The following is a 23735-nucleotide window of genomic DNA, read 5'->3' as shown; positions in this document are numbered from 1 at the left end:
ACGCCCCCACAGCTGGAGGTAGAATAGAATAGAATAGCAGCAGAGGAACAAGTCAGGCAAGAAAAGTGTGACTTTGGAGGAGCGAGGCAGGCGGGCGGGTGGCAGCGGGCTTCCCGGGAGCGGGCGCTCGCTCTCGCAGGCGCCGGGAATTGGGGTTTATTCTGCACTGACCGCAAAGCTAATGACTACGCGTGACCCCAGCAGGTGCTCCGGCAGGCCGAGCCGTCCCCGGGGTCCCCGAGGTTAATACTCACAGGGAGAAAAGAGAAGAGTAAAGCAAAAACCCATTTGAAAGCACATCAACCTTTATGTATATTTTTCCCTGGGCGTGTTGGAAAATGGGCCTCTCGTCTTGATCCAGGGGCAGAGGGACCGTTGACTGCCTGGGGCTCCCGAGGCCCTGGCTACCCGCACCCCCCCGCCCCACACATACTCCCCACCGGCCCAGGATCCTTGCCACTGAGGGGAGGGGGGCCTGCCTCTCAGCTTGACTGCTCTAGTCTCTTCTGTGGGCACCCCGGACCTAGCAGTTTCCGCCTGGGACACCTTGGGACACATAGTTCCTTAAATCTTTGCTTTCAGAACCCTGCAGACGTTCACGGGTCTCTTTCCACCTGCAGTTTCTTTCAGGTTCCCAGCAGCCCCCTTTGGTAAGGTCAAGTGCTATCATCCTATCTATAGATGAAGAAATAGAGGCTGAGCGGGGGGCGGGGGGCGGACCACGGCTGCAACTAGGTTCTGTGCAAGCCTGAACCCTGCCCGGGACAGGGAACCCTGAGACCCGCCACAGACACGAGCTGGGTTTTAGACTGGTGGGAAATACCCTCAGCCAGGGGTCAGGATCTCCGGCCCGGTGGGGGGGGGCCTTGGGCAAGTTGCTTTGCTTCCTTGGGCCTGTTTCCCTCACCTGCAAAACGGGGAAACGATCCCTGCCCTTGACCATCTTCCACCATAAGCACACAGGGTGGTTTTTGTAATTTTTACTGGGCATGCACGTCACCTAAGAAAATGGCAGGGAGGTCGGGTGCAAATTGTGACCTGCCCTGCAGGGGGGGTATGGCAGCTGGAACAGACCCCCGGTGGCGTCTGCCTCCGGGAAGAGCCTGTCCAGGAGAGGTGGGCCGGCAGAGGTGCCTTGGGCCCCCTCACCTGTGGTCGCTTTGCTTCTTGGCTGTATGCCCAAGTGACCACCCACCCTGGCTCCCGCCCGCCTAGGCACCCCTCCGTCCTGGGCAAGGGGGATGCTTGGGCTTCTAGCTCCACCTCTGAGCGCACACAGGGGTCTGCGGCGGACCCCTCACCTCCAGATTGCTGCACGACCTGGGCCCCGCTGTATCCCTTCATCTGTTTCCATCTGTAGGGTGGGAATAAGCCTCCAGAGCTGACCTCAAAGACAGACTCAGGGCAGAAGAGGGTCCTTCAGGACCTGATGACTCCACGGCAGAGATGGAAAACCAAGGCCAAAGAAGTGGCTTGACCCAATCATATTGCCTGCCCCCCCCCACCCCAGTGTAGACTCTAGACCCCCTGTTCAGTGCTCTTCCCATCACCCCCTGCCGTTCCCCAGCTGGTTTCGAAACCAAAGGGCTGAGAAACAGCGCGAGGGATTGGGCCAGAGACAGCCACCATCGTGCACGGTGGGGACAGGCTTCGCGTGGTTTCAGAGAAATGCCCAGCTCCCCAGGCGCCGCTGGGTCCTGCCGACCACCGCATTCCTTGGGCACAGGCAGGCCCGATGACAAACCGTCCTTGGCCAAAAGGCAAAGTGGAGAGCAGGGCTTGGACCTCTGGGTGTCCCCCCTGACTCCGCAGCCCCTTTCCCCACAGCCCAGGATGAACTCAAAGCGGGGTGCCAGCGCTGAGGGTCCCCGGTCCCGCACCCACGTCTCCTTCCTCCCACCGCGCCCCCCCCCCCAGCGCTGCCTGACCTCCAGCCACGCTTCTCTGCGAAGCTGGGAACGGAGGACGAGATGGCCTGTACTTGGGAGGACAGAGGAGGCGGGCAGAGCCGCTCGGCCAGCGACCCACACTCCGCGGTGGACGTCGGATGCAGCTGTCCTGCCGGTTTCCGACACCCTGACAGCGCCGATTAAATAAAATAACTAAATAGAAATCAAGTGACATTTGCTTTGCATTCCGAGGTGGCTGGGCGCCTGCCTTCTTTTTTACTCTCCCTCCTAAAAGCCCAGTTCAAATGACAAATAGTTTGTTGCCGAGTATCAATACCATCTATTTATCCCTCCCAGCGGGAGGGCTCACTTCCAATGTCATCTGGGGGGGGGCTGGGGGGAGGGAAGAGAGTGAAGAAAAAAAAAGAGAGAGAGTGGGGGGTGGGGTGGGGGGAGAGGCCGAAAGAAAGCATGAAACAGGGCCGAGAAGGAGAAATTGGAAGCAAATGGCCCATGAACTAAACCATGATGTAGAGGCATGATCGATGCTGAAAATGGTTTATTCATCCATCAGATATGGCGGGCCGGCGACTGAATGAACTCTTTCACTGTGTGCCGTATGAAGTTAAAGCAAGTAAATTTCTATCTTTCTTCGCATTAGCTGCCTCATTGCCCTTCAATCAGCCCTCACGGAGGCAGAAAATGGCTCCGCCATCTGCCTTCAGACCCTCCCTTCGGCAGGTCTTGGGGCTTTTTTTGGAGAGGGGGAGGGGGGCCCCCCGTTCCCTTGAGCTGTCTCCCCATCTCCTCCCAAGGGGGCCAGGGCTGCCGGTGGGGCGGGGGGGGGGGGTGGAGGCTGGCACCATGCACAGGGCATCTAGAGATGCAAGGGGGGGGTCCTGGGGTTTAGGCTGGGGGAGCCCCCTCACCCCTGCCACCAAGCTGGGCAGGCCCCGGAGAGCCGGACCGTGGGGTCCTCAGCCTTACCCCACACTGCTCAGCGGGAATGATGTTTCCTCTCACTCATACCCAGCCCAGCCTTCCCTGCCCGATGAGAGGGGTCCTGCGAGGATCTCGGCCCCTTTATCCCCCAAAGAATCTTTGTGTAGGTGGTGGGGGGGGGGCAGGGAGCTCGGCTCTAAGATCTGTGCTAGGGACAGGCCAAGAGCCGCAGAAGGGAAGGGCTGGCTGGGGCCTCCCACTGTGCGCATGAGGAATCAAAGGCTCAGAGAGGTTGGGTCACTTGCCCGAGGCGGCACAGCACCAAGTGGCAGAGCCAGGATTCAGAGCCCGGTTTCTTAGCTCCGGGCCTGAGGCCCCAGCCTTCCCAACTTGAGCGGGTGGCAGAATTCCTACAAAGACACTCTTTGGCCCTTACGCATCCATCCACCGCCCTCGTTAGACAGGAGGCCTGAGGGGGAGGGTCTGCCCAGGGTCACACAGCCATCTGCACCCCCAGCACTGCCCAAGGGGCACTTTCCCCTCTGGCCTTGGCTCTGCTCCCCGCGCCCCCCAGCCGCCCCTCGGTGGGTGAGAGTGCCACAGGATGTTTGGAGAGGGGTCGGGGTCACAGCCTGCCTCTGCACAGCTCTGCCTCTGCCAGGCTCAGCCTCCCCCGCCCCCCTTGGCGCTGACTGACTGGCTAATTAGGGGTGGCTGGCCTGAGTGTCACGGGGTCAGCAGAGCATGAACTGGAAAAACCTGTGGCCAGCAGGCAGCAGCCCCGTGGGGCCATCAGCCCCCAGGGGGCAAGGGTGCGGGCTCTCTTGAGTGACACATTGGGCAGAGCCGAGTGTGGGTGGGGGCGGGCAATGGGGGAACCACGGAGGCAGGAGGGCCAGCTCCTGAGATGGGGTGCCCTAGCAAGGCGGTGGGGTGGGGGGAGCCACTCAACTTTGGGCCTTGGTTTCTCCCTTTCCTCTCCCGTAAGATGAGGACTGGCTTATGGCTAGGAGCCAAGGAAAGGAATCCAAGAAGAAGCTAAACCCGGGCCTGGCCCCAGAAATGGTCACTGGGAGCTGTTACAATATCACCCACACTGCCGGAGAGGCCTGGTCCCTCCGGGCCCCCCCCCCAGGACTCCCGGCAGGGGCTCCAGCTCCCCGACCCTCACCGGCACCACCAGGGCACCCCCCCTACTCCAGCTGGCCTTCTTGGATCCCCCAGACCCCGCTGCCCAAGCAGCACCCCACACAGCACACTTCTTCCCTAACGTCAGCCACCCAGCAGCTCACCCCACCCCCAAACCAGCCGCCCTGGTGTGGGGCTGGGCCAGGGAATGGAGACACATTCCCTCAGGGACAAAGAGATTTTTCTCTTCCCAGGATAGATTTCGTCCGGGTCCCCCCCCCCACCCCGCCCCAGCCCCCATCTCCCACGGTGGCAGGGGGAGATACAAAGGGAAACCCCCCAGGGAGAGAAATCCTAAACTTCAAACAGGGCTGAGGCCCAGCCTGGCCAGCCTGGGAGGCTGGGGACCGGGGATCAGGGCGGCCTGCCTCGGGCTGCCGTGGAGCAGAAAACGCAGACAAATGGGTCCTGGGGCTCTAATCTGTACCACCCCCCACCCCACTGCAGCACTAGCGGCCTGAGAGCTGGTGGGCACAGCCTGGGCCCTCCTACAAGTGTCTCATCTGCCTAATTGCTTCTTTATTGTCTTACAATCACACACTCTCTCCATGCTGTCCTGAAATATTTCCTTCCCCTATTCATCTCGGGCGGCAATTAGAAAAAGAGAGCCAGGGAGTGGGGGGGGGGGTGTCTCAAAACGCAGCAGCATGGAGTGGGGAGGCGGCGAGGGGAGGTGGGGGGCGGTGGGGAGGACCTGGACGCAGGCAGGGCTCGGCCCCAGGCCCACACCCGGCCCCCGTGAAATTTCAAATTAGGCTACAATCACATCAGACAGCATCGGGCCCGGAGCAGGCAGCCCGTTCACAGGAAACGGGGTGGGGGGGATTACCTTGGGGTTCTCCAGGATTCCAGCCTCGTAGCTGCAGGGGGAGAGGGAAGACAGGGGATCAGGTGGGGAGGGGCAGGGAGACGCCCCCCGCCCCCACCATGCCCAACAAAGTCTGCCCTGCCTTTCTTTCTCTGCCAAAGCAACCGCTGCCAGCCCCGCCTGGAACATTCTGAGCCCACCATAGTTGGCTGTGGGAACTGCAGGTTGCAGGAAAGACCCTGGGACATTTCCCTCAATCTTCTGGGGGGGCACGGCCCCAGGGCTTCCCATCTTGGGGGGGGCGGCGCTTCACACACGCTATTCTCTCTGCTTGAAACACTGCGTGCACCTCGGCCGGTCCAGTCCGTTCTCATCCTTGAAGTTTGAATGTCAAATGTCACTTCCTCCGAGAAGCCTTCCGGATACCCCAGCGGAGGCCGGGTGCCTATCATCCATCTACCCCCCAGAGGGCCGTGCAGTGAGCTACAAGTGGGTCGGTCCCCGCATGCGGTCACCGTGACATCTGCCCTGCGCAGGCAGGTGCTCCCTGACACAGGGCGGGGCAGCGGACAGGCGGGGGACGTCTTCCTTACCTGATGTGCATAAGGTTCTCGTCCATGCTCCACGGGTTCTTGGGGGTGACCGGGATGGGGATTCCGTGTTGCTGCAGGTAAGAAGTGACACGGGGGCGGGAGTGAGGCAGCGTGAAGGAGGCCTGAGGGGCAGGCCCGGCTGCCTTGGTTTTCTTTCCAGGCTTCAGACACACTGGTCACCACGCAGTCAAGGCCAGGGCCCCGCTCTAGTGTCCCTCCCCTCCTCCAGGCTGCACGGAGAGTGAGGGCCCTGCGGCTGGACGCGCCCGTGCAGAAACCGCAAGATGGTGTCTGCGACGTCGTGGAGTGGATACTGACCTTGGAGGTTCCTTCCAGAAGATTCTGAGCATTAGAATGGGTCCCCGACCCTCTGAGCGGGAGGGGAGGGGGCTGGAAGGGTCCAAACTTCCACCGCGGAAGCCATCTGTGCCCGCGTGGTACTTTCTGTGCCCCAAGCAAAGGGCTTCTAGCCCACGGCACTTGTTTACGATGTGGGCCTGGCACTTTCTGGGAGGCACCCCTCTCCCCCTGCCTGGCGCAACGGCCACACCCATCACTCTGCAACCCTGAAAAGGACATCCTGGGCCGATCCGCACCCTCTCCATCCTCCTCTCTTGGTTCCAATCGTGTTTTGCTTCCCAAATCGTTCCATCCGTCGTGCAAGGAGAAAACTCACCCCACCCGAGACCCTGGGTCTGAAAGGCTGTTGGTGATCTCACTGTGAAGGCCCTTTCCGAATAAGGAGGAGGCTGACCCCCTTAGCTACCCCACGCTGCCCTGGGTGGATATTCGGCCGGAATCTAGTGCACACACGTTACTGGGCAGAGGCAGCTGAGGGGCCCAGCCAGGCCCCTTTAAGGCAGTGACACCTGACGCTTTGCCTCCAAGCCCCCTTTCGGCACCTTGCCCTCTGTGGTCCTAGACCTAGCCAGCCCCAGCCCCATAGCCCCCACCAGCACCACTCTGCCTCTCCTGGTCGGGCCACCCTGAGCCACACTTATTCCCACGACTGTAAGATTCCAGCCTCCTCCAGGGAGCCCCTGGGTTTCCTTCAGCCCCACCTTAAAATTTCAAGGTAAATGAAGCTAAAAGCCCTCTAAGTTGTTTTTCTCAAGCTTTACCAGGGGAACGTTTCTGTAAGTCCGTATCTACTCGAGAATTTGTGGGCAAACAACACCCCATTTAGAGGGCTGCTCAGCGTTGGGGGGCCGCCTGTCTCCCGGCAAGGTTGCCAAGAGTCAAATGCACGTGCTGGCCTTACGCTCCCTCCAGGTAGAATGGGCCAGCTGTGGGGACCGGGACCCTGTGCGGGCGCTGGCATCCCCGGGCTGGGGGCGGAGAAAGCCAGCAGATGGGTTCCCTGCAGCCCGTTTGGGGGGATGGTTTGGAAACACTTTTGCCTTCTTTCCCACTGGGGCTCCTTGGTCGTGGTCGGAGCAAGGAGACGAGAGAGGGAAGGCAGGATGGGCAGCCCCTCCAAAGAGATTTTTGTCTCCCCTCCCCTCTCTGTCCTGAGGCTCCCCCCGCCCCACCCAGCCCGCAAAGAAATTCTCACTGCAACTGAGACAAAAAAAAACCCTCGTCAACATGTATTGCAGCAACTGCCCTGCTTTGTAGCCCCCCCTGGCTTGTCCGCTGGCTTTTTAAAAGAAACTAATTAGGGTGACAATGCTGAGGACGGGTGGTTCTGAGTGTTTTCCCCCTTGGACGATGGCTTGGGGGGGCTGGATGGAAAATGCAGGCAACACATGTTTGCGGGTCTCCTACCCCACCTTTTGGCCTTGGTAACTTACGGGTCTTGAAAGCAGGGGTTTTCAAAGCCCCATTGATTTTTTGTCTCAGCTGAATCAGCTGCCTGGCTCTGAATTTTGGACAAAGCCTGGTTGCTGTTCAGTGATTCTGGTCATTTCCTGGGTGCAGAAACACGGCCTCCCTCCCAGAATGCGCTCAGACTCCCTGGAGCTCAATGCAGATACTGGCCGCCCGTGGAGGGGTGGGGGGGGAGGAGAACCCAAGGCCTGGGGCCCCAGACTCGCCTGTTCCTCACCCCCCTCCCCGCCATGCTCTCCTGTCCAAAGGCTATTGGGGACAGAAGCTCAGTGAAGTGACTTCTCCCCCAAAACCTGGGAAGGAAATTCATCTTTGCTGGGAAAACCAGGAGCCGCTTTTGTGTGGGGCTTAACGGAAACGAAGGGCCACGCGTGGGGTCGCCCTGGCCCTCTCTTGAACCAGGACGGCAGTCGTGAGAATGTAGTTCGGGGTGGGGGTTCCAATTCATTATTCTTAAAGATGAAACGTGTTCCATATTCAGGATCAAGGAGACGAAGGGCTTGGGGGGGGGGCGGGGGAGGCCCTGTCAACCCGGTTCTCTTAATAGCTCTGCTATTTGACAATTTGTTTGGCAACATATGGGCTTCCTCTCGTAAACTCCCCTCTTAATAATAAAACAACAGATGGCCCAGGAGATCTTTCCTCCAAGCCCTCCAGGTCTTAATGGGATGCTGGCGGCAGGGGCAGGGCCGCGTCCCCGCCGGGTCCCCTACCACGCGGCACCTTGGCTGCGGTGAGGGCTCACAGCCAGCCCTGGTGACTGCTATTTAAAACCTGAGCAATTTTCTGGCGTGTGCAACGAGTCGCTTTCCCCCCCCCCCCCACCCCTGTCTGATTGACTGAGGCTGTTTGTCAAGAGCTGCTATTGAGTCGCTAAAAAGAAAGGTGCCCTGGGGAGCGGCTAAGGATCTTGATGCAAAACTTCTAATATGTTTTATTGCAACTTGTACTTCAAAAGGGCTGGCTCGACACAAGCCTTTGTCTGCCACTGCCCCTCAGCGTGCCTACCTGTTCCCCGCAAAGCGCCGGGGACCATTAGCAGCCAGGTAAAGGAGGGCCAAAGAACACCTCACTCACACCTCCCACGGAGGGGGAGGCACGGGGTGCCCGTCACCCCCTGACCTGGCGGACTGGAGACTCTCCGTGGAGATGCCCAGCCCAGGCAGTGACCACAGCGCCCGCCGTGGGGCCGGCCCAGGGGACAGGTGTCACGGGGGGGAGGCAGCTGGGACAGAGATTCAGTACCCCCCCCCACACCCCCCCCACACCCCGGGATAAGGATCAGCCTTAGCCTTGTACTGCTGCTCCAGCCCCTTGGAAGGGATATGCCCGGAGGGCCAGGGCTGGGGGTGATGGGGAGGCGGGGACTCAGCCATACCTTCGCATACTCCATCAGGTCATTGCGGCCCTGGAACCGGTTGTAGAACTCAGGCATCCGCCAGGGAGCGATGACCTGGGCATGGGGACAAGGAGTCAGATGTGGGAGAGCCCAGATGCTGGCTTCTTCTGGCCCTGGGGCCACAGAGCTGGCCTCTCTGTTAAGGGGCCCAAGGCTCCAGCGGTCACCTGGGTGGGGAGTCCCCCACTGCATCCTCCCCGGAGAGAATAGAGTCCGTGTGGGGCGGCCAGTTACCCCATTAGGCACGGGGAGGACAGGACCTGCTACACTGGAGGGGGGGGCGTGCTTTGTAGAGGCCCAAGCTCCAGGGCAGGATGGCCCTGTGGCCCCCAGCTGGGTTCCCTGGCTTTCTGGGCATCCGTCTCTCTGAGACTTGAGGGTTTGAACCAGACAGGCCTCGGGTTTCCTACTAGGACCCCCGGTCAGAGGGCTAGCAACCCCCGACCCCTGCCCGGGGTGGGGGTGGGGGGCGGTCCACACCACTGCAGAAGCCCTGCAGGGCTCAGAGACAGCGCACGGTGCTCTCAACCCATTTCTCTTGTTCTCCTGCCTTCTGCATGCCGGAGCTGCGCTGGGTGGGGAAGGGAGAGGAGTCACAGCCTGACTGAGGGGACTGAGCTCATTTCAGCCTGGGGCCGTAAGGGTCAGGTCCCCAAGAAGAGCCCCCACCCAGCCCTGGAGCCAGCCAGGCCCCTGCCTCTGACGGCAAGCTGCCCCTGGCACAGGCTCGGCCATGGGGGGGCACCCTCTGGTCTCGTCTCATCTCAGCTTTGGCCCCTGCCCTCAGCCCCATCCCAGCCCCTCGGCTCGGCCTGTGCAGACAGAGATCCAGGAACCAGACACCTTGCCCTCCTCCCCCAAGCTGCTGTGGGAACCCAGGGAGGGGGGGGGTCAAGAGAAAGCCCCCATGGCCACCGGCCTGCGACAAGCTAGCAAGCAGCCACTGCTGAGGACTTCCTAGCTGCCCGGTGTTCGGTGTTCGGGGACCATTAGAGCTTACCCCCAGGTCACTCCCACCCAGCAAGCAGCTGCCGGCTGGTTAAAGGGACAGAGAGAGACGGTCTACTTTAAAAAAGGGACACCTGGGTGGCTCAGTCGGTTACGTGTCCGACTTCGCCTCGGGTCATGATCTTGCGACTCGTGAGTTCGAGCCTCACGTCAGGTTCCGTGCTGGCAGCTGGGAGCCTGGAAGGTGCTTTGGATTCTGTGTGTGTCTCTCTCTCTGCCCCTCCCCCACTCACGTTCTCTCTATCAAAAAGAAGCATTAAAAAAAAATTTTTTTAAATAAACAAATAAGGAAACCTCTTAGGGCTCCTTCAGTGCTCAGGAGGAGACACGTCTTCTGCAGCTTTAGCCTGAAGGGACCTCGAAGGAGCTCAGACCTAGGCCTGTCCTGTCCAGTCCGGCAGCCAGGAGCCACGTGTGGCCACCGAGACCCGAAACGTGGCCGGTCCCGACTGGGATGTGCTGCCACCGCAAAGCACAAGGAGCGTGAAGACTCAGAACGGAAAACATCTCATGAGTAATGTGTTCACATCGATGGCAGGTTAAATGACACCACTGGGGTACACAGGGTTCAGGACGTACATGCAGTACGTATTATTACAATGAGGTCACCCGTCGCTTTTTATCTTGTGTTTTTTTATCGGTTTGTTTTGATGCGGCTGCTAGAAAAACGTAAATTACCCATAGGGCTCCCATTGGTGGCACATTACAGCTCTGTGGCCCAGCCTTGTCTACTCATTGTATGCCTGGAGCCTGGCCCAGGGCCTGATCTGAGTAAATACAGAAGGAAGGAAGGAAGGAAGGAAGGAAGGAAGGAGAGAGAGAGGGAAGGAAGGAAGGAAGGAAGGAAGGAAGGAAGGAAGGAAGGAGAGAGAGGGAGGGAAGGAAGAAGGAAGGAAGGAAGGAAGGAAGGAAGGAAGGAAGGAAGGAGACAGAGAGGGAGGGAAGGAAGAAAGGAAGGAAGGAAGGAAGGAAGGGAAGGAGGAAAGAAAGAAGGAAGGAAGGAAGGAAGGAGAGAGAGAGGGAGGGAAGGAAGGAAGGAAGGGAGGGAGGGAGGGAGGAAGGAAGGAAAGGAGGAAGGAAGGAAGGAAGGAAGGAAGGAAGGAAGGAAGGAAGGAGAGAGAGAGGGAGGGAAGGAAGAAGGAAGGAAGGAAGGAAGGAAGGAAGGAAGGAAGGGAGGAAGGAAGGAAGGAAGGAGAGAGGGAGGGAAGGAAGGAAGGGAGGGAGGGAGGGAGGGAGGGAGGGAGGAAGGAAGGAAAGGAGGAAGGAAGGAAGGAAGGAAGGAAGGAAGGAAGGAAGGAGAGAGAGAGGGAGGGAAGGAAGAAGGAAGGAAGGAAGGAAGGAAGGAAGGAAGGAAGGAAGGAGACAGAGAGGGAGGGAAGGAAGGAAGGAAGGGAGGAAGGAAGGAAGGAAGGAAGGAATGAAGGAGAGAGAGAGGGAGGGAAGGAAGGAAGGGAGGGAGGGAGGGAGGAAGGAAGGAAGGAAGGGGAGAGAGAGGGAGGGAAGGAAGAAGGAAGGAAGGAAGGAAGGAAGGAAGGAAGGAAGGAAGGAGAGAGAGAGGGAGGGAAGGAAGGAAGGAAGGGAGGAAGGAAGGAAGGAAGGAAGGAATGAAGGCGAGAGAGAGGGAGGGAAGGAAGAAAGGGAGGAAGGAAGGAAGGAAGGAAGGGAAGGAGGAAAGGAAGAAGGAAGGAAGGAAGGAAGGAAGGAAGGAAGGAAAGGAGGAAAGGAAGAAGGAAGGAGGGAAGGAAGGGAAGGAGGAAGGAAGGAAGGAAGGAAGGAAGGAAGGAAGGAAGGAAAGGAGGAAAGGAAGAAGGAAGGAGGGAAGGAAGGGAAGGAGGAAGGAAGGAAGGAAAGAAGGAAGGAAGGAAGGAAGGGAGAGAGGGAGGGAGGAAGGGAACAGATAAGATAGATGGACACAGGCCCAGGCCCCAGGCCAGCCTGGGGGGGGACAGAAGCAGCGGTGGCCGACACACAGCCCTGATGTGTGCTCTCATGCCTGGGTGACAGGCCACGGGCAGGGGCGGTTGATTCCCCAGATTCTGGTGATTTCCACCCAGGAAAGGATCCAGGATGCAGGGGGTCAGGGCTCAGGCAGCCGGAGCAGAGCCAGGGCCTTAGCTGGGTGGCCCCGACCCTGGGTGTGCTATGAGCTCCTAGAAACAGGCCAACATTGTCCCAGAACTGTTCCGGCCTGGAACCGAGAAGCCGGACCCGGGAGCACCAAGGACCCTGGCCAAAGGGCGGCTATGTCTTTCTGTCCAGTCCTCTGACCTACCCAGGCCCCTGGGCAGCGCCTTCCAGGAGGACTAATGGTCAGAGAGGGTGCCGTGGCCTCTCAGCTGGCGTGAGCACAGTGTCTCTCCCGAGCAAGAAGGGAACCACCCACCTGGAGACTCAGGGGCACTCTGTCCCTGTCCGTGGAACCTCCCAGAACTCCACACCGTGCCCTCCCCCGCCGGTGACATTAGCCCCCAGCACCCACCTTCGGGGGAGGAACAACATCTTACCTTAATCTGAGGGGCCAGTGAGTAGCAGGTGAGCTCAAACCGGACCTGGTCATTTCCCTGAAACACGGAACGGGGGGGGGGGGGGAATCACCGGGAGCCACAGGACAGGGGCTGGGGGCAGGGACGGCACCGTGTGACGGCCGACAACCTGCCTGAGGGCTGCTCAGGGCAGGCCCACCTCCAACCCCGAGATCTTCTGAGGTGGGGACTGTTACGAGCCTCCTTCCTGGAGAGGAAGCCCCGGGCCCTGCCCTTTAGGTGGAGTCAAGATTAGAATCCAGTGGTGTGGGTGTGGGGCGTGGGGCCCGACGGGGGTACACCTGTCTGGGAACACGGTAGGGCGAGCACACGCATCATCATGTCTGTGCACGCTTCAGGGGGTGCACACATGTGTGAGGCGGGGGGTCTAGCCCCGCCGAGATCCCCGTCCTCCTCTAGGGAGCCCCCAGCTGTCCACACCTCAGCCTTCTTCCCCCCACCTGGCCCCATCTAACCCCCACCCAGAGATCCAGGGCTGGGGCTCCGTGGTCCTTTGACGACTCATATCCATCCAGTTGGGAATCCCGTCTCCTCTCTGAGCCTCAGTTTCCCCATCTATAAATTGCCGGGGCGGGGGGGCAGGGAATGGGTGCAACCAGGTGACCCGAGGGCTCTTTGCTCCTCGGTTCCTCTCTGAACGGACAGGGAACTGAGGTCCAAAGAGAAGGAACTAGTGCAAGGGCACTGAGCCCACCTCCCTGGGAGGGTTGCCCTGCCTCTCCGCGCCTGCGTAAAATAAAGACTCATCTGACACCCCAGGGCGCTGACGACGGGGAGGAGGAAGAGAAGGCCGCAGACACAATGGTTGCCAGCGTCCTGCCTGCTTCCCGTCAGCTCGGCGCCCAGAGGGGGACTTAAGCTGTGGAAATAACAGAGGGGCCTTTCGCCTACTGTGAAAACTGCACGGGCCCAGCCAGGCAGCGGCGGGAATAACGTGTTATTTTCCAGAGAGTTGTCAGGCGGCGTGGAAATACAGGCTGCAGCCCCTCTCTGCGGAGCCAGGAGCCGAGGGGCCGAGGCCGTCCCTCTCTGATGCCTCCCAGGCCCATCCCGCTCCCCGCCCGCCAGCCAAGCCCCGTAGTGAGCACCTACTATGTGCTCGCGGCCACAGGGGAAAGCCGCCTGGGGCCAGGGGGGATAGTTAACCCAGCTTTGCTGACAAGGCTCAGAGAAGTGATGCCACTTGCCCAGGGCCGCGCAGCCGACAGACAACGTTTCTGTCCCAACAGCTCACAGGCCAGCGACCGGTCCGAGCTCCGGACTTAAACCTGTTGAATCCTTACAGCTGAGATAGGTTCCGGTATCGTCCCTGCCTGACAGATGGGGAAACCGAGGCACAGGTGGCACGCCTGCCCAAGGACCCGTGGCGGGCACAGCTCCCGGGGCAAAGGCAGGCGATGAAGAAGCAGGCTCGGGTCAGATCTGCGAAGCCCACGAAGCCCACGGTATTGCGTCTCCTGGTGATTCCCCCCCACCGTGGCTTCACGTTTCCCCAGTACAATGGCCACTTGTGCCTCCTCGGACAGGCACACCCAGGCTGGTGTCTGCCTGTCCAGACCCACATGAGGACACCCATCTGTTCCACAGTCGGAGACCCTCGCAGAAGCCAGACGGGCCCCCTTGCTTCAAACTCTGTCCCAGGTTAAGACTCCAGTTGGTCTAAGTCCTTCCTCCCCCCTGGAACCCCAGGACCCTCGGCACCAGGGCGGCCCCGAGGGCGGGAGAGGGGGGGGTGTAGCCACGTGTGTCCACGCGCTGATACACGTGCAGGTGTGCGTAAGTGTGGGTGCAGCGCCCACGGGGCCCGGAGGGGCTGGGGGAGGGGGGTCCGCCCATCTGTTCCTCGGCTAACCATACAGATGGCGCCATTTACAGACCTGCTCCCCGTACCCCTGCCTGAGTCTGGCTCATATTTCCAGGCCCTTCTTCCAAAACTGGGGGGGGTGAGGGGGGTGCCGGAAGGGCCACCCCAGCTTCTGTGCAGCTCTCTGCTAGCGAGGGATCAGGGCAGGGCGTGGAGGGGGGACCCCCAGCTCCAGCTCAGTACCAGGTGCCGCCCAGCTGCCTCCCTCCCGCCTCCAGGCCTTCGCAAGGGCTGTTCCAGCCTGGGATGCCCTTCCCCGCCGCATCCCTGGCTAACTCTTGCTCCCGCCCTGTTCCAGCCCCTGCTGGGTTAGGGCTCCTAAGTCCCGAGCGCCTCCTGTACCAGCGTCCCCGTGCGTGGAGGAGGGCCCGTGCTGGATCAGTATTCGGGGAGTGAATGGACACACGCGGGAAGGTGACATCTATCCGGGAGGCTGGAACGAGTCTCCTCCACCCGCGACTCAGGAGCCAACAGCTGGGAGAGGCCAGCGGCTGGGTGTTCCAAATGGCCACAGCCTCAGGACTGGCCACGCTGGGATCTCCCCCACATCTGCAGGGGGGCGGGGGGCGGGGCCGCAGTCTGCTTATACCCCAGCTCTCTCTTCACCGTGAGCCCCTGCAGAAAACTCCGCCGAGCGTCCTTCTGGCACCTGTCTTCGGGGTGGCCGGCCACACCCCACGGGGCCCAGGTGCCTCCATCTGGGGCCACAAGCCTCCCTCGCTTGCCCGCAAAGCCCACCTCCTGATCGCTGGTGCCCATTGCAGGCCGCCGGCCCCTGTCCCCGCTCCTTCTTGCCTCAAAAACTTGGCATTTCTCTGGACCCGGCCCCAAGCCTTCCTGGCTCTCTCTACTCACACCTCTCGGGGCTAGGAAATTGTCTTCAGAGACTTTGGGGGGCTTCCTCAGGTTCTGCAGATAAGGGGAAACTAAGGCACAGGAGTACGCCTCGCCCATCAACCCCCAGAAGGGACAGCAGACCCGGGGTAGCACTGCACACACCTTCTCACCCGAAGGCCTCAAATCCAAGCCTCTGGTGTCCTCTTGTGGCCAAACGGAGGGTGCGCACGGCTGCAGGTGGCTGCTCGCCGCCTTGTGGGGCTAGTTGCCCCGGGGTGGGGGGGGGTCAGGGAGGGTCTCTCCCTGGACCCTCGAGTCTCCCACACCAGGGCCAGACCCACCATTCACTCCGCCAGCCCTGAACGCCACCCATCCTCAGTCCTGGGGGGATCTTCTCCAGGCAGGAGCCCTTCCAGAATCCTGATCTGGTCTCAGCTTCAATGCCTCGTAGAACGGGGAGCTCACTGCTCAGCTCAGCTCATCCGGGGTGGATGACACGGCTCCGAAACGTCTTTATTCCGCACGGACACGTGTTCTCACTGACCTTCCTCTACCTGCAGGAGCCCCCAGTGCAGCTCTGAGAGCCGTACGGCCCGAACCTCCGGGTTCTCGTGCACTCTGTCCTACCGCCCTCAAGGCGGAAGGGGACGCGCACATCCCCGTGCAAACAGCCCAGCTCTGTCACCCTGCTCACCCTGCGCTCACGACTAGGCTCTAGGGTCACAGGTCTGCGCGAGAGACCCCAGTCCCCTTCCTCCGTAGAAGGAACTCCCACCATCTCAGTCCAGAACCATCCCCAACACACCAGTGGGGGACTCGCTGGCCACCCCCCGCCCAGCCCGGGACCCTCCCGTGCCTCCTGATGAAGTGCTCTCAGAAGTCAACCCCTCAGCATGGCCGCGGCCCGGCCCCGAGCCTGCTGCCCCCCACAGCGACAGTTCTGGCTAGATGCTCCCAGACGGGCTATTGTTCGGGGCTCCGTGCCCCCAAGCCTTGGCACAGGCGGATCCCTCTGCCGGGCACACTCTTCCCGTACCCCATTACTCACTCACCCACACTCCTCCTGCAGGGCCATGCTCTGGAGATCAGCCTCCCTCCCCTGCCTGTTGCCCCCACGGCCGAGAGGCCCCACCCCTACAGCCACCTTATCGTGTCTGTCTGTCTGTCTGTCCACTCTCCTCTCCCTTGCTAGGACACACAGGCTCCCTGAGGGCGGGAGGAGCCCCAGAAGTTCAATACTGTTGCCAGACCCGGCTTGTGTCCAACCCTTTCCACAGGCCCCCGTATAAGCTTGCTGACCTCGTGCCCAAGCGCCTGAACGAACGCATCAGCTCTCGAAGACCGGAACCAGGGCCACCCTGGCTTGCAAGGCCACCCTCAAGTCACGTCTGCTCTGTCATAATCTAGGCTACAAGTGTCCCTGTGTCACAGCGAGCCAGAGTCTGCTTCCCCTCCCACTGCCCCGACCAGCCTGGGCAGGGGCGGGGCCTGGGTCAGGTTAGCACGAGCGCGCGGGGAAGGTAGTGAGCTCCCTGTCTCGGGGAGGGGCAGGGTCTGCTGACTGTGGGGTTGTCAGGGAGCCAAGCCCTGTACCGGGGGGGCTACTGGCTTGGCGTCCAGTAACGTTGAGAGCCCGTGACCACACAGCCTTGCTGACACCATCGCCCAAGACTTGTCTGCCTTGCAATCTTGTGTCTTGAGCACGGCCACCTGTGGGACAGCGTGCAGAGGGCTCTCCTGCCTTGTCCCCCACCGGGCCCCCTCCCTCAGTCCGCACTGGCCACGCAGGGGCAGGAAGGCGGGGGTGTGTCACGGGTTGACTGGTGTCCCCCACAAGAGCCAGGTTGAAGCCCCAGCTCTCAGTACCCGAGAACGTGACCTTATTCGGAAACAGGTCTTTGTAGAAGTGATGGGGTTAGGATGGGATCAGAAGGGTGGGCCCTAATCTGATAGGACTGGTGTGGTATAAAAGGGAGGAATTTGGACACAGAGCGAGCCATGCCCGAGGGCAGATGAGGGCCCCATAGAAACCCGGAGAGGCCTGGATGGACGCCTTCCTCGCCGCCCCCCCTCCACCGGGGGAGCCCGGCCCTGCCCGCACCTCGGCCCTGGAATCGTGATACGACACACTTCTATGGCTGGAGCCACCAGGCCTGTGGCGCTGTGGGGCGGCGGTCCTGGCCAACGAAGACCCACAGGGGCCACCCAGGTGGGATCCACCCCGCTTTGCTAATGCGGGGTTTCCAGCCCTTTCCACCGCATTGCATGGTGACCTGTGCTCTGTGACCCGGGCCAGGGGTGATTGCCCTGAGCCGCAGGGTCAAGTCCGCCAAACTGCTCCCCCCGTAGACAGAAGACACACACGGACCCACAGCACCCAGCTGCCTACGCCCTGGTACCCGCTCCTGCGAATACCATTTGTCCTACTCAGACTGGACAGGCAGTGTGGACAGTGAATGTGTCCGCTGCTCGCCTGCCTCTCCTGGGGGCGAAGCCTGCAACCACCCTGGTTTCCCGAGTCCCCTTTGCAGGTTCCCCCCGCCTCTGCCCAGCCCTCCCCAGCACCGTCCATCCATTGGCTCACCTTTCCTGTGGCGCCGTGAGACACATACTTGGCTCCCTCCCGCTGGGCGATCTCCACTTGTTTCCGGGCAATGCAGGGCCTGGCGAGAGAGGTGCCCAGGAGGTAGCGGTCCTCGTACAGCGCGCTCGACTGGATGGCGGGCCAGATGAACTCCTCCACAAACTCCTTGCTGACGTCCTCGATGAACACCTACGGGGAGAGGAGCCCATGGAGTGAGGCTCGGCAAGGAGAGGGCCCAGCCAGACGACAGAGCCCTGTGTCTACGGCAGACTCTTCACTTTACCTTCTGTTTATCTGTAGCAGACATCATTAATCAACCCTAGCACACAGTATTCTTACTCCATTCCTGCACTCATGGCAGACATTGCTAATCAATCCTGATAGGCCATCTAGCTGAAACCTATGCGGACTTTAAGTCCCTCCCAGCCCAACCTTCTGGGCCTGAGATGAAACTTGTTGTCACCTAAGATCTAAAGCAGTAGATAGGAGATAGTAATCCACAAAAGCTCTCAACAAGGGATGACTTTGCCCGCCAGGAGCAGTGACAATAGCTGGAGATATTTTTGGTTCTCACACCGGTGGGTTGGGGGAGAGGGTTTCTGATATCTCATGGGCAAAGGCCAGGGATGCTGCTAGACATCCCAGAAACTTCAGGGCAGCCAGCTCCGTCCCAAGAGTGCCAAGGTCGAGAGGCCCCGATCTAAAGGAATGGTTCTCAGAGCATAGACCTCTGGACACCCTCAGGACCCTTTCAAGGAGACTGAGTGAGTGAAAAGATTTTTTTTTTAATTTGAGAGAGAGAGAGAGAGAGCACGAGTTGAGGTGAGGGGGCAGAAGGAGAGAGAGAGAGAATCCTAAACAGGTGTTCTCCCAACTTGGGGCTTGATGCCACGACCCTGGATCATGACCGGAGCTGAAATCAAGAGTCAGATGTTCAACTGACTGAGCCACCCAGCGCCCCGGAAAGATTTTCTATGATGATGCTAAGCTGTCATTTGCCTTTTTCACTAGGGTTGGCGTTCACACTGGCACCTCAGCCCAAATCAAGGCAGAGACACCGCCACTGTGTTCCTAACGTCTTGTTTCCACCGCGATGATTTCACTTAAGAACGGTCTCGAAGCTGCAGCAAGGATTACTTCCGTTGAATCTCAAGCACAAAAGGTGAAATGCACATGAAGTCCTTCTGGTGCCTTCCAAAGCGAGTTACAAGCTGAAGTAGCCATTTTTTTTTTTCATGAAACATCGTTTTTACTTGAAAGCATGACAGACAAAACATGGTCCTTCAGACTGGAGTGTTTGACATTTTCACAAAAATGAAGTGACCTTGTTGTCACTTCAGGGAACACTTGAGTATTTGTTACCAATGAGAAAACTCAGGTTTTCCGGCAAAAGTTAGAATTATGGACAACGTCCAACTGACAGCTTCCTAATATTTCCGTGGGTAGTGGCGAGATTGACAAATGCGATGTTTTGATATCTTATGATGAAGTGTACCAACATTTGGAAGATCTGCATAACTCAATGAAATAATGGTTTTCACATGATCAGTGGATGCATGATGTGACACAATCTTGCACAGACAAAAAAAATCCATCCAAAGTGCAAGATGGACAGGGTTTTTAAAAATGTATTTGTATTTTATTTATTTATTTATTTATTTATTATTTATTTGAGAGAGAGGGAGAGAGCGAGCGAGAGAGCACGCAAGCCAGAGTGAGGGGAAGAGGGAGAAGAAGAGAGAGAATCTTAAGCAGACTCCATGCACAGTGAGAAGACCCATGTGGGGCTCGATCCCATGACCCTGGGATCAGATGCTCAACTGACTGAACCACCAAGGCGCTCCTGCACCAGTGGATTCTGATGCATGAAAAACTCATTGCTACAGGGTCGAGTTCCCCATCACACTATTCTTTAAGAAACCACCCCTTGCTGAGTTTAGGTGCAGTATCAGAAAATATCCCCAACTCTCTGAAAAGGCTATTAAAATATTCCTCTCTCCTACACCCAAAAAACAAATAATCCAGTGAAGAAATGGGCAAAAGACATGAACAGACACTTCTCCAAAGAAGACATCCAGGTGGCCGACCGACACATGAAAAAATACTCAACGTCACTCATCCTCAGGGAAATACAAATCAAAACCACACTGAGATACCCCCTCACACCTGTCAGAATGGCCAACATGAATAACTCAGGCAACAACAGATGTTGGCGAGGATGCGGAGAAAGAGGGTCTCTTTCGCATTGTTGGTGGCAATGCAAGCTGGGGCAGCCACTCTGGAAAACAGTATGGAGGTTGCTCAAAAAATTAAAAATAGAACTGCCCTACGACCCAGCAATGGCACTACTAGGCGTTTCTCCATGGGGATACAGGTGTGCTGTTTCGAAGGGACGCATGCACCCCCATGTTTATAGCAGCACTCTCGACAACAGCCAAAGGACGGAAAGAGCCCAAATGGCCATCGATGGATGAATGGATAAAGAAGATGTGGTACCTATAGACAATGGAGTATTACTCGGCAATCAAAAAGAATGAAGTCTTGCCATTTACAACTACGTGGATGGAACTGAAGGGTATTATGCTAAGCGAAATTAGTCCGAGAAAGACAAATATCATATGACTTCACTCATATGAGGCCTTTAAGAGACAAAACAGTTGAACATAAGGGAAGGGAAGCAAAAATAATATAAAAACAGGGAGGGGGACAAAACAGAAGAGACTCATAAATACGGAGAACAAACTGAGGGTTACTGAAAGGGGTGTGGGAGGGGGGATGAGCGAAATGGGTCAAGGGCACTAAGGAATCTACTCCTGAAATCATTGTTGCACTATATGCTAACTAATTTGGACGTAAATTTTAAAAAATAAAAAATAAAATAAAATAAAATATTCCTCTCTCTTCCAGGGCTACATTCATGAGGCCGTATTTTCTTCACAATGTCAACCAAAACAACACATCGCAAAATGAATGGAGACACAGCTATAAGAATCCACCTGTTTTCTGCTAAACCAGACATGAAAGAGATTTATAAAAATGCAACATCCACAATGCTGCTTTCACCAAACGTTTTTGTTTTGGAAATAGTTATTTTTCTGAGGTAAAAATGTCACTGATGTTAGCATAGGATGTGTTTAATATTGGTCTTTTAAAGTGGGTTACTGTGTTTAATTTCAGCTTTTATTTATAACGTCGTATCAGTAGATGTAATCCACAAAACTATGGGGCACTCAAGTATTTTCAAGAGTGGAAAATGGTCATGGGGTTCTTCATATTATATTTGCAACTTCCTGTGAGCCTACATTTAGCTTAAAATGAAACCATTTCGTGGGGGGAAGCGCCTGGGTGGCTCGGTCAGGTAAGCACCCGACTTTGGCTCAGGTCATGATCTCACAATTCGTGAGTTCGAGCCCCGCGTCAGGCCCTGTGCTGACAGCTCAGAGCCTGGAGCCTGCTTCCGAGTCTGTGTCTCCCTCTCTCTCCGCCCCTCCCCTGCTCGTGCTCTGTCTGTCTCTCTCTCAAAAATAAATAAGCATTGGGGCGCCTGGGTGGCGCAGTCGGTTAAGCGTCCGACTTCAGCCAGGTCACGATCTCGCGGTCCGTGAGTTCGAGCCCCGCGTCAGGCTCCGGGCTGATGGCTCGGAGCCTGGAGCCTGTTTCCGATTCTGTGTCTCCCTCTCTCTCTGCCCCTCCCCCGTTCATGCTCTGTCTCTCTCTGTCCCAAAAATAAATAAACATTGAAAAAAAAATTAAAAAATAAATAAGCATTAAAAAATAATTAAAAAAAAAAAAGAAACTATTTTTTTTTTTAATGACTCAAAGAACGAAAGAAAATGAAAATTAAAAGAAAAGCAATGAGACTATACCCTGATGGTATGGGCAAGAAATTCCCACTCCAATTCCAAATACATAAAAGTAGTTGGGATCCTCAGAGCACAAGCTTAAGAACGATCTAGAGTAATGAATTAAGGACAGATCTTTACACAAAAGCCCAACTCATGTGAAGGCCCTGCTCATCTTCAACACTCAAGTGTTCTTATCCCACCTTCTGGGTTCCTGCTCAGACAACCCCTCTCCTCTCTGAGACATGAGGGAGATCCAGTTTTAGGCCTGCGGCCAGTGATGGGATATGGGACTCCTGCATTATTTTAATGTGCAAATTGAGCTCTTTGTATGTGCCAGGCTCCTTTTTAGGTTCTGAGAACCCCAAGGAAGTGCCCTGCAGAGGGGACCAGTTCCGACCAAGCAGGTGAGCTGATGGCTTTTCACACCATCCCTGCTGTGTCCCCTGCCCACTTGCCCAAGTGAAGGGATGAGGGTACCAGGGACGGCCCCGGGGAGCAGCTCAGACTTTACACTGTGAGCCTGTGTGAGCAGGGACCATGTTGGCCCTGTTTACTACACGGGCTCCACACCCCACAGAGGGCCTGCCTGCCACGTGATTAGATGCTCAATCAGGGCACCGAAGTCAACTGGAATTTTCTGATTCTGTTGAATGGATGGAATGATGGACAGAGCAGAGATAGATGCTCAATCAGGGCACCGAACTCAACTGGAATTTTCTGATTCTGTTGAATGGATGGAATGATGGACAGAGATAGAAGAGGAATGGACAGGTAGATGGATGAAGGATGGATGAGAGAATGGGCAGATAGATGGACAGATGAATGGATGGATCGTTGATGGGTGGATGGATGAATGGATGGATGGAAGAAGGTTGGCTGGATGGATGATTGTTGGATGGATGGATAGATGAGTGAATCATGGGTGGAGGGACAGAGGCATAAAGGAGGGATGGGCAGGCAGACCGACGGATGGAGAAGAGGAAGACAGAAGGGCAGGGGGGATGAGGACGTGGTGGGAAAGTGGGTAGGGGAGGCAGGGAGATGATGCCATCCACACACCTGAAAACAGAAGGAATCGAGCCCATACTCTTGGGAGCGAGAGGACCCAACTGAAAAGGATGCAGGGGACAAGGAACCCTGAGGCAGCCATGCCCACTGCTGCCTCCACCAGGTCAAAACCCCACTTCCGACCCCAAATCCTGCCGCCACTTGGTACCTTTTTGGCCCCGAGCTTCAGCGCCTTCTTCCTGGCTTCTTCAAAGTCTTCCTTCTGGCCGATGTTGGCCTGAGAAACAGCAGCAGAGAGGCCTAATCAGCCCGGGGGCACGAAGGAGAGCTGGAGAAGAATTTCAGCCCCTTCTCCCCCTGCCAAAGCTGTCTACAACACCCCTCAGAGGGAGGTGGCTCTCACTTACCAGGAGACTGTGAGCGAGACGCTTCTCTCCCTGGGCCTCACCCTCCCCTACCTGAATGACAAGGGGACCGGGCGCTCTTAGGTGTCTTGACTTCAACTGCAAACCAATCACTCCTGGCAACGGCTGAACTTTTGTCTATGTGGAGCACTGTCCTCGCTTCCTCTGGGACCAGAAACTTGTTTTCGGGGCCTCTTTCCATAGGAATGGAGGGGAGCAAATCACGTCCCCTGCTCAAGGTAGGGATACGCCCATGATCCAAGCCTAGTCAGTCGGAACCCTTCAGCCACTGCAGGAGTCTATGATCTTTGCAGACTTCCTGGGTGCTGACAAGGGGCTTCCGGTGTGCCTTCCACGGTCCCCGCTGCAGGCCAGAGCCCACGGCCCCTTGCAGGCAGGCTGGCCGGGTCACACGGCCAAGCTCATTTCTGGCGTCCCCCGCTCCGGTCAGCCTCATACAGCTGGCCTCCTCGGTGCCCTGTGGGGCACCCCAGACCTGGGGACACCACGGATGTTCATTTTACCGGGGAAGAAAGGGAGGCAGAACAGCAAGAAGTATTTGTCTACGGTTGACAGGCTTAGGGAGGGAAAGCTGGGCTCGGGGGCAGTGAGAGCGAGCTCACGGACAGCAGGACAAACAGGTAGAAAGACGCACACACTGGGAGCCTCCTTACCAGGTAGGCGATGACGTCATAGCCTTGTTCCTTCAGCCACACGAGAATGCAGGAGGTGTCCAGGCCGCCACTGTAGGCCAGAACCACGGAGCCTTTGCTGGACATCTCGTCTGGGGGAGGGGGAGGTTGTCGTGGAGGAAGGAGAGTGACTCAGAGCCAGCCCATCCCAACCGGCCAGCAGCCCCCACTTTGGCCTTGGGCAGCCTCAGCCCTCGGAAGAGCTGCCGCGGGGGGAGGAGAGGGATGGGAACAAGGTGTTCACCTGTTCTCAAGGCCAGCTGAGAAGCTGTTCCTTCCTGCGGCCTCATCCCTTCCCCCA

At 57.8% G+C, this 23735-nt stretch overlaps 1 protein-coding gene across 1 annotated transcript in view; it reads right to left on the bottom strand.

Moving 5' to 3' along the window:
• The window catches only part of ASS1 (argininosuccinate synthase 1), a 46710-nt gene extending 23189 nt beyond the window's left edge, over nt 1–23521 (bottom strand). Inside the window, exons 1-7 of the mRNA XM_047100274.1 lie at nt 23417–23521; nt 22547–22615; nt 17486–17674; nt 12162–12218; nt 8629–8703; nt 5421–5491; nt 4849–4879 (exon numbers count right to left, since the gene is read on the bottom strand). Coding sequence (XP_046956230.1) covers nt 4849–4879; nt 5421–5491; nt 8629–8703; nt 12162–12218; nt 17486–17674; nt 22547–22615; nt 23417–23521 — 597 coding nt within the window. The remainder of the gene's footprint in view (nt 1–4848; nt 4880–5420; nt 5492–8628; nt 8704–12161; nt 12219–17485; nt 17675–22546; nt 22616–23416) is intronic.
• Between the last annotated feature and the right edge of the window lie 214 nt (nt 23522–23735).

This window comes from Lynx rufus, unplaced genomic scaffold (assembly GCF_022079265.1).
Source record: "Lynx rufus isolate CCGP_SWC_20201006 ecotype Redwood Valley unplaced genomic scaffold, mLynRuf1.p SCAF_10, whole genome shotgun sequence".
Classification (NCBI taxonomy): domain Eukaryota; kingdom Metazoa; phylum Chordata; class Mammalia; order Carnivora; family Felidae; genus Lynx; species Lynx rufus.
Note: the sequence above shows the minus strand (reverse complement) of the source record. Positions and strands in the feature narration are given on the sequence as shown.